The sequence below is a fragment of the Macrobrachium rosenbergii genome, chromosome 3, assembly GCF_040412425.1.
Source record: "Macrobrachium rosenbergii isolate ZJJX-2024 chromosome 3, ASM4041242v1, whole genome shotgun sequence".
Classification (NCBI taxonomy): Eukaryota; Metazoa; Arthropoda; class Malacostraca; order Decapoda; family Palaemonidae; genus Macrobrachium; species Macrobrachium rosenbergii.
In genome coordinates, this window is record NC_089743.1 from 85459971 (window position 1) to 85472470 (window position 12500).

Here is a 12500-nt window from a genome sequence, read left to right on the forward strand (position 1 = left end):
TTTAGAATTTGCACTATACCAGGTCAAAAGAAAACAGAGACACTACAGATTTAAGTGCAAAACTTGCATTATAATGCTTCTCAGGAAATCGAAAACCCTGTTGCATTAAGTGCACAAAATGGACCAAGGCAGTGCTCAGGAAAACCGAGTTCCTGTCATTTTAAGAGCGGAAAATACCGTGAAGTGGTGGAGATGGGAGAAAAATATGAATAAAATAGCGAAGTAATGGAGCCGAGGGGATCTCTGAGAGCAGAATTCGACGCGAAGTTTAGCGGCTACGACTGTCGTCTTTACATTACGAGGGCGACTTATCAATTCATCTGGGAGGAAGAAGCATTTGCCGAACTTTTATATTTTCTGGCATCATTTTTCATTCATTTTTAGTCCCTCTTTTTTTTCGTTGACGAACAAAATTTTGTTTTCCCAGTTGCACACATGTTAAGGATATTGCGTTTCTCTTCGTAAAGGATAACTTTCTCCTTTGATGTTGAGAGGCACAGCGGGTTCTGTAATTGGATGACCTCGTTTGGGAAAAATGCTAATTTTGAATAACTTGAGATATTCTCTCTCTCTCTTTGTCAAAACTAGGATAATGCGTTTTTCCAAAGTCTTAATTTTTTTTAAGGGAACAACATATGTGTCTGATATGCTTCCGGAACCTCTCTCTCTCTCTCTCTCTCTCTCTCTCTCTCTCTCTCTCTCTCTCTCTCTCTCTCTCTTGCTCACTGTCAAAAATAAAACATGTTTTTCTAAACAGGGTCTTCATTCTTTTGAGAAAAACAGGAGATTTGATAACTGTCTGACCTCAGATGTTTGTTAAGTGTTCTTAACTTAATTGTAAATTACTTCCGGAAACCTCTCTCTCTCTCTCTCTCTCTCTCTCAAAAATAACCTAAAGTGTTTTTTCTAAACAGGGTCTTCATCTTTTTGGAAAAGAACAGTGACTTTTGACCTCAGATGTCTGTTAATTATTGTTAACTTAATTGTAAATTATTTCCGGACCTCTCTCTCTCTCTCTCTCTCTCAAAAATACCCAAAGTGTTTTTTCTAAACATGGTCTTCATCGTTTGGAAAAGAACAGTGACTTTTGACCTCACATGTCTGTTAAATCCTGTTAATTTAATCGTGAATTACTCTCTCTCTCTCTCTCTCTCTCTCTCTCTCTCTCTCTCTCTCTCTGTAAATAATGACATTACAAGTTTTTCTAAACAGGGTCTTCATTTATTAAAACAGAACTTCAGTTTCCGTAATTGTCTGACCTCAGGTGCTTGTTAAGTTCTGTTAACTTATGCGTAAATTACTTCCGGACACCGGGCCCCCCACCCTATCTCTCTCTCTCTTTCTCTCTCTCTCTCTCATTTATGCATGAAATATCAACTATATCAATCCTCGTTTAACTAATTTTCATTCTTTTGAAGTGGGTCTAGTTTTGAATAAGAGCAATAAATGTTCACAAGCTGCGTTTCGTCATTCTGCCTTATATTGAGGCTCTGGTTGACAGCTTTCGTACCCAGGCTAATGAAGATGCCATTTTATTTATCAAAAATCTTGTAACGTCATTTTTCCAGACATTTGAAAACTTTTAATGTAGGCATTATTTTTTCTCATTTTGACTTTTAAGAGAAGAGGAAACTTGGTAAAAAGTCTAGGTAATATGTTTTCCATTAATTTTCTATGTTGTTCGTTCTGTTATGTTGGGCATAAATGTTTTTAACTTCTGATATAAAGATTATCCATGCATTTATTGCTGTTTGTTCATCCATTTATTCATGTTTTTCTATTTTTCTGTGTATTTTTTGTCTTTGGGAGATTGAATAGCAACTTAAGGATTTTTTTTGGTTTGCCCAATAATAATAATAATAATAATAATAATAATAATAATAATAATAATAATAATAATAAGGTCCTGGTAGACAACGATTCCAGAAGATTGCCCTTCGCTTCCAACTGTTTATCTAAAACATTCGTACGTTCATGTTTCATACGATAAGAAAGAGCCATCTATAAACATTTTAAAAAATCCTACAATGCACATCATGCTAAAAATACTTCAACTGACGATAAACGCATCGCACGAACGTGTGAAAGTATTTAAAATATCAGAATTATTTTCACTAAAAACCACGCCTCTGAGAGACACCCTAAAAGCTAACACTGACCACTAGCCTTTATTGGCTCTCTAACATAAACTTTTTCTGTCCTTGTGTGAACTTAAAACTTCATGTCACAGCCAACGTATTTCAGATGTCCTGGAGACTCTTCAGCGTGCATACCAAGACGAAACCAGACTGGTCCTTCGTAAATAGAGAACACACACGCACAAACGTTAGTCTGAGTAATCTCCACTTTCATTCTCCATGGATTTAGGTGAGGTCTTTGGAAAATTCCCGTAGGAAATATGAGGAAATTTAGTAGGACCCGAGGACGCTGATGAAAAGAAAATGCTGAATGTACTGCATTATCCTATAATGTCCAAAAAAAGGAACCAGTTCCACATAATAATAATAATAATAATAATAATAATAATAATAATAATAATAATAATAATAATAATAATTATTATTATTATTATTATTATTATTATTATTATTATTATTATTATTATTATTAAATAACTTACAGAATTATAAACTGTTCATTTGTAAAAAATTTTCAAATAAAAAGAAAACGAAAACAATTTTAATTTAATGAGTTTTTATACTATTATCAATAGGAATGTGAATGTTCGTCGACGTGTTATTATTATTATTATTATTATTATTATTATTATTATTATTATTATTATTATTATTATTATTACGAGTTTGATGGCACGCGCTACGTTGCGCTGGAATCCGGCGCTGCCCATCATGTCTCCCCTACCCTCCCGATCCCCTACCAACCCCGCCCCTACACGGGACGGACAAAGAGGTTTGCAGGAGGAGGATGGATGTGTCATCTCTCCCCTACCCTCCCAATCCCTACCTACCCCGCCCCAACAAGAAAGATCCATTCGGATTTTATTATTATAGATTATTATTATTTGATTGTAACCTAACCTATCCTAGGCTGTCTATCAGAAGTCAATTATTAACCTTTTATTTTTTTACTCCTTTTCTCCTCAAACTCTCAGACATTCCCGTGGCGTCAGCAACCTTCGGCTCGTCCTTGGATTCGAGCAACATCAAGGAAGGAGACGACGTGTACTTCGAGTGTGTCATTAAGGCCAACCCGAGGGTGACTCAAGTCTCCTGGAAGCTGAACGTGAGTTTTTTATTTTCCTTTATTTTCAACGAGATTCTCGTCTACAAATAAACAAGTAAACAAATAAATAAGTAATTAAATAGATAAAGTTATTTTCAACGAGATTCCCGTCTACAAATAAACAAATAGATAAATAAATAAATAATTCAATATGTATAGTTATTTTCAATGAGATTCCCGTCTACAAATAAACAAGTAAACAAATAAATAAATAATTAAATAAAGTTATTCTCAACGAGATTCCCGTCTACAAATAAACAAACAGATAAATAAATAAATAATTAAATAGTTATAGTTATTTTCAATGAGATTCTCGTCTATAAATAAACAAATAGATAAATAAATAAATAATTAAATAGATAAAGTTATTCTCAACGAGATTCCCGTCTACAAATAAACAAATAGATAAATAAATAAATAATTAAATAGATAAAGTTATTTTCAACGAGATTCTCGTCTACAAATAAACAAATAAACAAATAAATATTTAATAATTAAATAGATAAAGTTATTTTCAACGAGATTCTCGTCTACAAATAAATAAATATATAAACAAATAAATAAATAAATAGATAAAGTAGATGAATGAACAAATGAATAAATAAATAAATAATTAAATACTAGATAAATAAATAAATAAACAAAAATAAATAAAATAAATAAAATATAGTTAAACTAATTCATCTACAAATAAATAAATAGATAAATAAATAAATGAATATATAAATAACTAAACAGATGAATGAATGAGTGAATAGAAAAATAAAGAAATACTAGATATGTAAATAAATAAATATAAAATATAATTAATAAATAAATATATAACTAATTAGTAAAGGAATATAAATAAATATATAAATAATTAAATCGGTACATAAATGAATACATAAATATAGAAAAAGTAAATAAATGAATGAACGGATGAATAAAACAACTAAGTAAATGAATTAATAAATCAACAAACATTTAGATGAATGAATAAATAATAAAGAAAAAAATTTAAATAAAATAAATAATAAATAAATAAATATAAATCAAATAAAATAAAAATAAATGGTAAATAAACAAATAGATAAATAAATAAATATTTAAATAAATGAAAACATTTAAAATGGATACTTAAAAGTAAATAAATAAATCAACAAATGATAAAATGAATGAATAAAAAATAAAATAAAATAAATAAATAATGAATATTTAAATAAAATAAATAAATAAATATTCAAATAAAACAAATAAATGTTAAATGAATAAATCAATAATAAATAAATATTCAAATAAAATAAATAAATGATAAATAAACAAATAAATAAATAAATTGAAACAAAATTTAAATATTTAAATATACAAATAAATAAAATTTAAATATACAAATAAATAAATAAATGACTAAATAAATAAATAAATTAATAAATGAATAAATAAATGACTAAATAAATAAATTAATAAATGATTAAATAAATAAATAAATATTTAAATAAAATATTTAAATAGATAAATATTTAAATATACAAATAAATGTTTAAATAAATAAATAAACATTTAAATATAAAATAAACAAATAAATAAATAAATTTATGAATGAATGAATAAATGAATGAATAAAATAAATTAATAAATTAGGCAAATAATAAAAAATGGGTAAGTTTCCTGTTTTCTATTAAAGCAAGGATTCTAAAAACGAAAAGACAGAAAAAAAGAAATGGGCCAAGATGGAGATACACATTTATTTTTACTTGCGTGCGCTTTGGTGCCATTCCTTTCCGGTGGCGTCTTGACAGCGAGGAGCCCAGACGATTCTTAGCCACTGACCAGTGAAAGAACTTCCTGCTACTACTTACTATTACTACTACTACTACTACTACTACTACTACTACTACTACTGCTGCTACTATCCCCCCTTTGTTTTTATGTTATTCGTTGCTTCCTAATCGTCTTACTGTTCTGGAAACTACTGAGCTCCCAATCATTGTTAAATACTGAACTAGTGTTATTGGGACAGAGGGCTAATTCTGCTGTATTTTATCATTTCTCATACTGACCTTCGTTTTTGGTTTTCTGTAAAAGAAAACTATTGAGATGGACTTGTCTGTCCACACTTTTTCTGTCCACTATTTCTGTCCGCACTTTTTATGTCCGCCCTCAGATCTTAAAAACTATTGAGGCTAGAGGGCTGCAAATTGGTATGTTGATCATCCACCCTCCAATCATCAAACATACCAAATTGCAGCCCTCTAGCCTCAGTAGTTTTTATTGTATTTAAGGTTAAAGTTAGCCATAATCGTGCGTCTGGCAACGCTATAGGACACACCACCACCGAACCGTGGCTGAAAGCTTCGTGGGCCGCGGCTCATATAGAAAACTCGATTGCGCCGAAGGATATTTTACTTGTTATTTATTATTATTATATTGAAGCTATTAAGGCCTCGGTGTGAGTTCTTAAGCTACCAACTCCCCCCCCCCCAAACCAAACACAACTCCGCCAACCCTAAGAGAAAGATGAACCGTATTAGAATTTTAATATAAGAATCGTAGACGGTCATGAGTCTTGCGACATAATCCTAGAATATCTATTCTTCAACACTTGCAACAGTCCTTGGGAGTCAGGAGTGGAGGCACTGGTTCACAATGAGCCCCAAGATAGTCCGCAAAGAAGTTATTGGCGAAGTTTTTGTTTGATTGTTTCTCAAAACTTTCCGCTATTTCCGTTGCTATCAAAGCAGGAAGACATTAAAGTACATCTGTAAATAAACAAATCTATAAATGAATAAATGAATAACTAGATAAATTAACAAGTAGATAAATAAATAAATAAATAAATAAATAAATAAGTAAATAAATAAATAAATAAATAAATAAATAAATAAATAAATAAATGAATCATGAATCCAAGCCCAAATGTATTTGAGAGTCAAATCAATTATTCCTAGGCTGATAAGAAAAGCCCCATACGATTTCAAGGTATAACACGCCATCTTTCAAAAGGTTTTGTTCGTAGACAGACGAACAAAATAAAAAAAAGTAGCAGACTAACAGCAGTGGCTTCCTAATTTCCGTTCACTTCGTTAGTGGAGGGAAAGAACAAATTCAGCTGAATTTGCATTTTAAGTGTGGCTAATAGCCATTACAGAGCTTGTCTGTTCCTAATTAGTTTTTATAGTTCTTTAAATCCGTTCACTAGATTTTTCGACCAGTCGATGTCTCCAATAATTTCAGGTCTTAATTTCAAGTCTTTGGGACATTGTGTCCATTCCCTCAGATTCAGTGTGAAGTTATGGTCGTGATTTTACGCGTATGAAAATGGACTTCTCTGTTCTAATGTATCCCGTTCCTTTTATTATTTAACGATCAAAAGGTCCTTTTGATAAATCATTACTTGTTAAGCTCAATTACTGGAATTATAAACCATGTTTTTAACATTTTTACTAATCTGTAGAATCAAAGAACAGGAAGTTTTTCAAATCAATCTCGCTTATTTTCCTTCATTCTGTCTTAGTTTTTGTTTATCATTAAAGTAATTTGCCATTGTTCTGCTTCATCTTTAAATTAATGGTTCTTTATGTTTATAAAATCTCTTTTGTTTTTCTCTGTGTCCCGGTCGTTTTTAAAAAGCTTTCTTTTTTTCCCGTTTTATATTTCCTGTTTACATATTTTAACATCCTTCATTTTGTAGGCCTTTATCCGTTCATGCACTTTTACTGACTATGCTTATCTTTAACTAAAATCAGTCCTGTTATCTTTCCAGTAACCTTAATGCACATTTCTCGTTTTGATATCTACATGTTTGTACGTTTGTTTTCCATATCTCCTATTTTCTTCAGTTTGAAGTTTTCTTGCTACTTAAAGGTGTATTATTTATATTTTCCCTTCTCCTCTTTCATTTTGATATCTTTACCACAACATGAACGTTCATCTCGAAAATTCATTTTTTAATAATCGGTGGCTTAGCGCTTTTTCAATTCTCAGAGACCAGATTTTATACCTTTATTCATTTTCTTTCATTCTCCTTCGATTTCACGTTCTATAATTTGTTTCTTAAATTTTTTATGTGAACATTTCTTCCTTTTCCTTCCTGGTATCTCCTCAGCTTCGCCAGACCCACTAACAAACCCATTTATTGATTGATGGGCGCTGTTAGGTTTCACAGAGGTTTCTAATCACGCTTGTATTCTCTGCCTGCTTGAAAATTTTTGGTTACATAAGCAACCTCTTCCACAAGAATATTTTCCACTTATAGGCTGCTGTGGTACATGCTCAAACAAGAGCTCGTGCTGGGCTGGCATAAGGCCAGCCTGTGGAGTGTGCAATTTATCACAAAAGCAACCATTTCCATATTCCTAGCATTTTCCTGCATAAAAAAAATCTAATTTATGCTGCTTATCTATGAACTGAGCATAATTTTCCTTGACAGAAACAGAAGAAAATGAGGACTGATAAGCGGCTCTAGTTGATGTTTTAAATTTAGGACAGCCTAAGCTGCCGCTCGCAACCCACCATGAGTCCTAACTACTTGCCTTTGTGTCCTTTGTTTCAGGACGAGCTTCTCGTACACGATGTTTCGGCCGGGGTCATCGTTAGCAACCAGAGCCTCGTGTTGCAAAGGGTGACCAGGTCCCAGGCCGGCCAGTACACATGCCACGCCCAAAATATCCTGGGTTCTGGAAGCTCCAATTCTCTACAGCTGGATGTCAAATGTAAGTTCTTGCTTGTGTTGCTGTTTGTTATTGTATCTACAGCTGGATGTCAAATGTCAGTTCTTCCTTGTGTTGTTGTTATTGTATCTACAGCTGGATGATGTCAAATGTCAGTTCTTGCTTATGTTGTTGTTATTGTATCTACAGCTGGATGTCAAATGTCAGTTCTTGCTTGTGTTGTTGTTATTGTATCTACAGCTGGATGATGTCAAATGTCAGTTCTAGCTTATGTTGTTGTTATTGTATCTGCAGCTGGATGTCAAATGTCAGTTCTTGCTTATGTTGTTGTTATTGTATCTACAGCTGGATGTCAAATGTCAGTTCTTGCTTGTGTTGTTGTTATTGTATCTACAGCTGGATGTCAAATGTCAGTTCTTGCTTGTGTTGTTGTTATTGTATCTACAGCTAGATATCAAATATAAGTTCTTGCTTATGCTGCTGTTATTGTATCTACAGCTGGATGTCAAATGTCAGTTCTTGTTTATGTTGTTGTTATTGTATTTACAGCTGGATGTCAAAAGTCTTATGTTGTTGTTATTGTATCTTGATGTTGTTTTTGCTTTGTTATTGTATCTACAGCTGGATGTCAAATGTCAGTTCTAGCTTTTTTGTTGTTATTATATCTACAACTGGATGTCAAATGTCAGTTCTTGTTTATGTTGTTGTTATTGTATCTACAGCTGGATGTCAAATGTCAGTCTTGCTTGTGTTGTTGTTATTTATACAGCTGGATGTTGTATCTACAGCTGGATGTCAAATAACAGTTCTTGCATATGTTTATTGTATCTACAGCTGGATGTCAAATATCAGTTCTTGTTTTGTGTTGTTGTTATTGTATCTACAGCTGGATGTCAAATGTCAGTTCTTGCTTATGTTGTTGTTATTGTATCTACAGCTGGATGTCAAATGTAAGTTTTTGCTTGTGTTGCTGTGATTCTATCTACAGCTGGATGTCAAATGTCAGTTCTAGCTTTTTTGTTGTTATTATATCTAAAGCTGGATGTCAAATGTCAGTTCTTGTTTATGTTGTTGCTACTGTATCTACAGCTGGATGTCACATGTCAGTTCTTGCTTGTGTTGTTGTTATTGTATCTACAGCTGGATGTCACATGTCAGTTCTTGCTTGTGTTGTTGTTATTGTATCTACAGCTGGATGTCAAATAACAGTTCTTGCATATGTTGTTGTTATTGTATCTACAGCTGGATGTCAAATGTCAGTTCTTGTTTATGTTGTTGTTATTGTATTTACAGCTGGATGTCAAATGTCAGTTCTTGCTTATGTTGTTGTTATTGTATCTACAGCTGGATGTCAAATGTCAGTTCTTGCTTGCGTTGTTGTTATTGTATCTACAGCTGGATGTCAAATGTCAGTTCTTGCTTGCGTTGTTGTTATTGTATCTACAGCTGGATGTCAAATGTCAGTTCTTGCTTATGTTGTTGTTATTGTACCTACAGCTGGATGTCAAATGTTGTTGTTATTATTATCTAAGATGAAGAAATGCTGTTGTTAGTTTACATTCCCCTAGTAAACAATGACTTAAATATGAGTTCTACTAAGAAACAATATCAAGCATTTTTCAATTCGTCATATTTGTGTTGTGTTCAAAACACAGACTATTCTAGATAAAGTATCGAATACGGATCGCAGTGAGGCAATTGGATAATAATGTTAATGTAAATCAATGAACAGGTGAACAGAATAAGTCTTGAACAGCTAACAATGAACAAATTTTAATTTAAGTAATTTGCAGACATCCAAAGGGGAAACTGAATATACGAAACTTCCAAGTTTTTGTTCACTATTCGATAATGTTTTTAGGTCCCAGAGATTTAACTTTATGGCGTCATTTCCTTTCCCAAAAGTGTTGAAAGAGATAAAGTTCAATTCGATAAGGGCATAACGACAAAGACGTCTGCCAAATGGCTACTTTAATTTGTAATCAATTGTTTGTGCTTCGATGCTTCCGTTTTCTCGTACACATCTACATGTGAATGTAAACATTTTATCCTGTGGTTTAGTGTTATAGATTGCATGAGATTTTTAATTAAAAAATAAGACAAAATTGTGTAATCTAAAAATACATACTAGCACCTAAGTGATTTTGGGATCATATATACAAATTACAAGGGATTAATGGCTGACTACACTCCTTCAATTTCTTCCAAAGTGTGTGTGTGTGTTAGTGTATGTGTGTGTGTGAGTGTATGTGTGTGAGTGTGTGTGTGTGTGTGTGAGCGTGTGTGTGTGACTGAATGCGCGTGTGACTGTATGTTTGTGTGCCGAGAGGGAAAGGCGCTGATGGAGAAAGAGGTTTTCCATATTTATAACAGCTTTCCAGACACAGGGCCCAGACATTCTTTGATCAAGAATTTTACCCTTTCTTTGCAAGGGAAAACACCTTCTCCAAAACACAGGAGGTACAAACAGGGATTTTCCACTCCCCATATTCATGTGACGTATGGCTGTGGTTTGAAACAAACATGGGAAGACTGAGTTCATATCTAAATAAAAAATTATTATGTCTTTTGAAAACTGTTTGGCATCGACTATTATTTTTTTAATAGTTTCTTAAACAAATGAAATAAACATACATGCCATTTGCTTTAAAATAAGTCACGTATATTGAAGTATTTAAGTGTATAGGACTTTATCTCGTAGTCTGACAGGCTAAACTCTCCATTTCTTTTAGTTAATATTGGTAGTGGCAATTTGTTTTAGACTGACCCTGCTATGTGGCAGTAAGCGCCCTTGCCCAGAAGCGTGTGAACCTCTGTTCTCTGACCAACCAGTAAAGACAGAGCGGCTTCATTTTAAGACATTTCCTACGATCTCCAATATTAAATCTTTCCTATATTTAGATTCTGGCTCCGTTATTCTTAACTTTTCGTGAACTCCTCCACAGAACAGTCTGTTTCTTGTGACAATTCTAAATTTTGTGAAATAAAAATTATGTTCAACAGAAAATCCTTAAGAAATGTTAATTTTTTTTTCATGACAGCCTGCATATGCTGCAAGTGGTACGAAGCCACTTTAATATACCTCAGCGTGGCGTAAATAAGTCGAGAAGCAATCATGGCGGATGGCTTCTCAGAGGCAATGAAGACGAAGCTCCTCATTCTTACATTTTACCTTCCTCATTCTTGCATCTTTTTCCTCACTCGTCATTCTGGTCGTGATGTCGAAGTGGCGAGCGTCAAGCATCTCTGAACGTCCCCCCTGTATCTATTCACGCCGGGAAACAAACGGACCAAGATCTTACAAAGGTGGCTGCAGGATGTCCTCACGGTCTAGGGAACAAACCCGTCCTCTCCCTTTCGACTCTAACGCAATGAAACTCCCACGATAACAATCCGCCTAGTAAACAACTCTGTTTTATCGAGTTTAGAATCCTTTTAACTTTTAGAAGAGGTTTCTCTCTCTCTCTCTCTCTCTCTCTCTCTCTCTCTCTCTCTCTCTCTCTCTCTCTGTGACTTCAAAATGCATCGCCGGCTCTGCAGTCAATCTCTTATTTTTTCCTCGTTTTGCCTCTCAAGAAACTTCGCAATTCTTCGTCCTAAATTTATAATGTTGTGAGAATGAATTCGCTCGTGATCATTTTCCTCCTTTTCAGAGTTATAACGATTATTTTCCAAAATTTTAAAAGAGTCATGATTATCATTACTTTGGCGTTTCTGTTATGTCGGTCAGTATCTAATAGTTATGTAATTTTCGTTAACCCATTTCCCTGAAAGGCCTCTTGAAGATATACTGGAGCGTCACCTTGATTCATATTAAATTTATCTTCTGATGAATAATTTATACATACAGTATATATATATGTATATATATATGTATATGTGAAAATATATAGGGATACATACATATATATGTATATATACACACACACACATATATATATATATACACACACATATATATATATATATATTTACTAAAAGGACCTCATTCAAACTGGATGGTATCTAATGGAGTTTTTATTCAAAAAGTTACAAGCTTTCTTGGACAAACAGTCCACATTATCAAGTATCCGTACAATGAGCAAACGCATAGTCCGGCTGTATTTATATCTGTGTGCTGGGTACTTTTAATCCTATAATCGCCTAGCTCTTCCTGTGTGACCTCCACCCTCTCTTGACCTTGGTCTTTCTCTGATCCCTGGTTCCAGATGTCCGTTTTCCGTGCGTTCTCTTGCGTTTTTTCTTCGTTTCCTTGCTACTGTGGAGTATATGATTTTTCTAGATATGCTGTCTTCAAAGCCGTTTCCGGTGTTCCCTGCCATCGTGTTGTTGGCGCAAGTTATGAAGGCGTTCTCTACAACCAGTCTGGATGTTTTGTTGGTGTTCCTGTACAGAAAACTCATATTTTCCCAGTCTATTCTGTGATCATTTTCCCAACAGTGTTTGGCAACTGCCGACGTCTGATTATAATGCCTTATGTTCTGTGAAGATGTTGTTTTGCTCCGCTCGAAACTGGCAAATCATGTAAAGAGCGAAGCAAACAACATCTCACAGAACATAAGGCATTATAATCAGACGTCGGCAGTTGCCAAACACTGTTGGGAA

The 12500-nt window shown here is 33.4% G+C and overlaps 1 protein-coding gene across 1 annotated transcript in view; it reads left to right on the forward strand.

Annotated features, from left to right (window-relative positions):
• Nucleotides 1-12500, forward strand: part of LOC136826692 (nephrin-like) — a 137545-nt gene that overhangs the window by 109916 nt on the left and 15129 nt on the right. Inside the window, 2 exon segments of the mRNA XM_067084071.1 lie at nt 3113-3243; nt 7778-7937. Of these exon segments, the coding sequence (XP_066940172.1) occupies nt 3113-3243; nt 7778-7937 (291 nt within the window).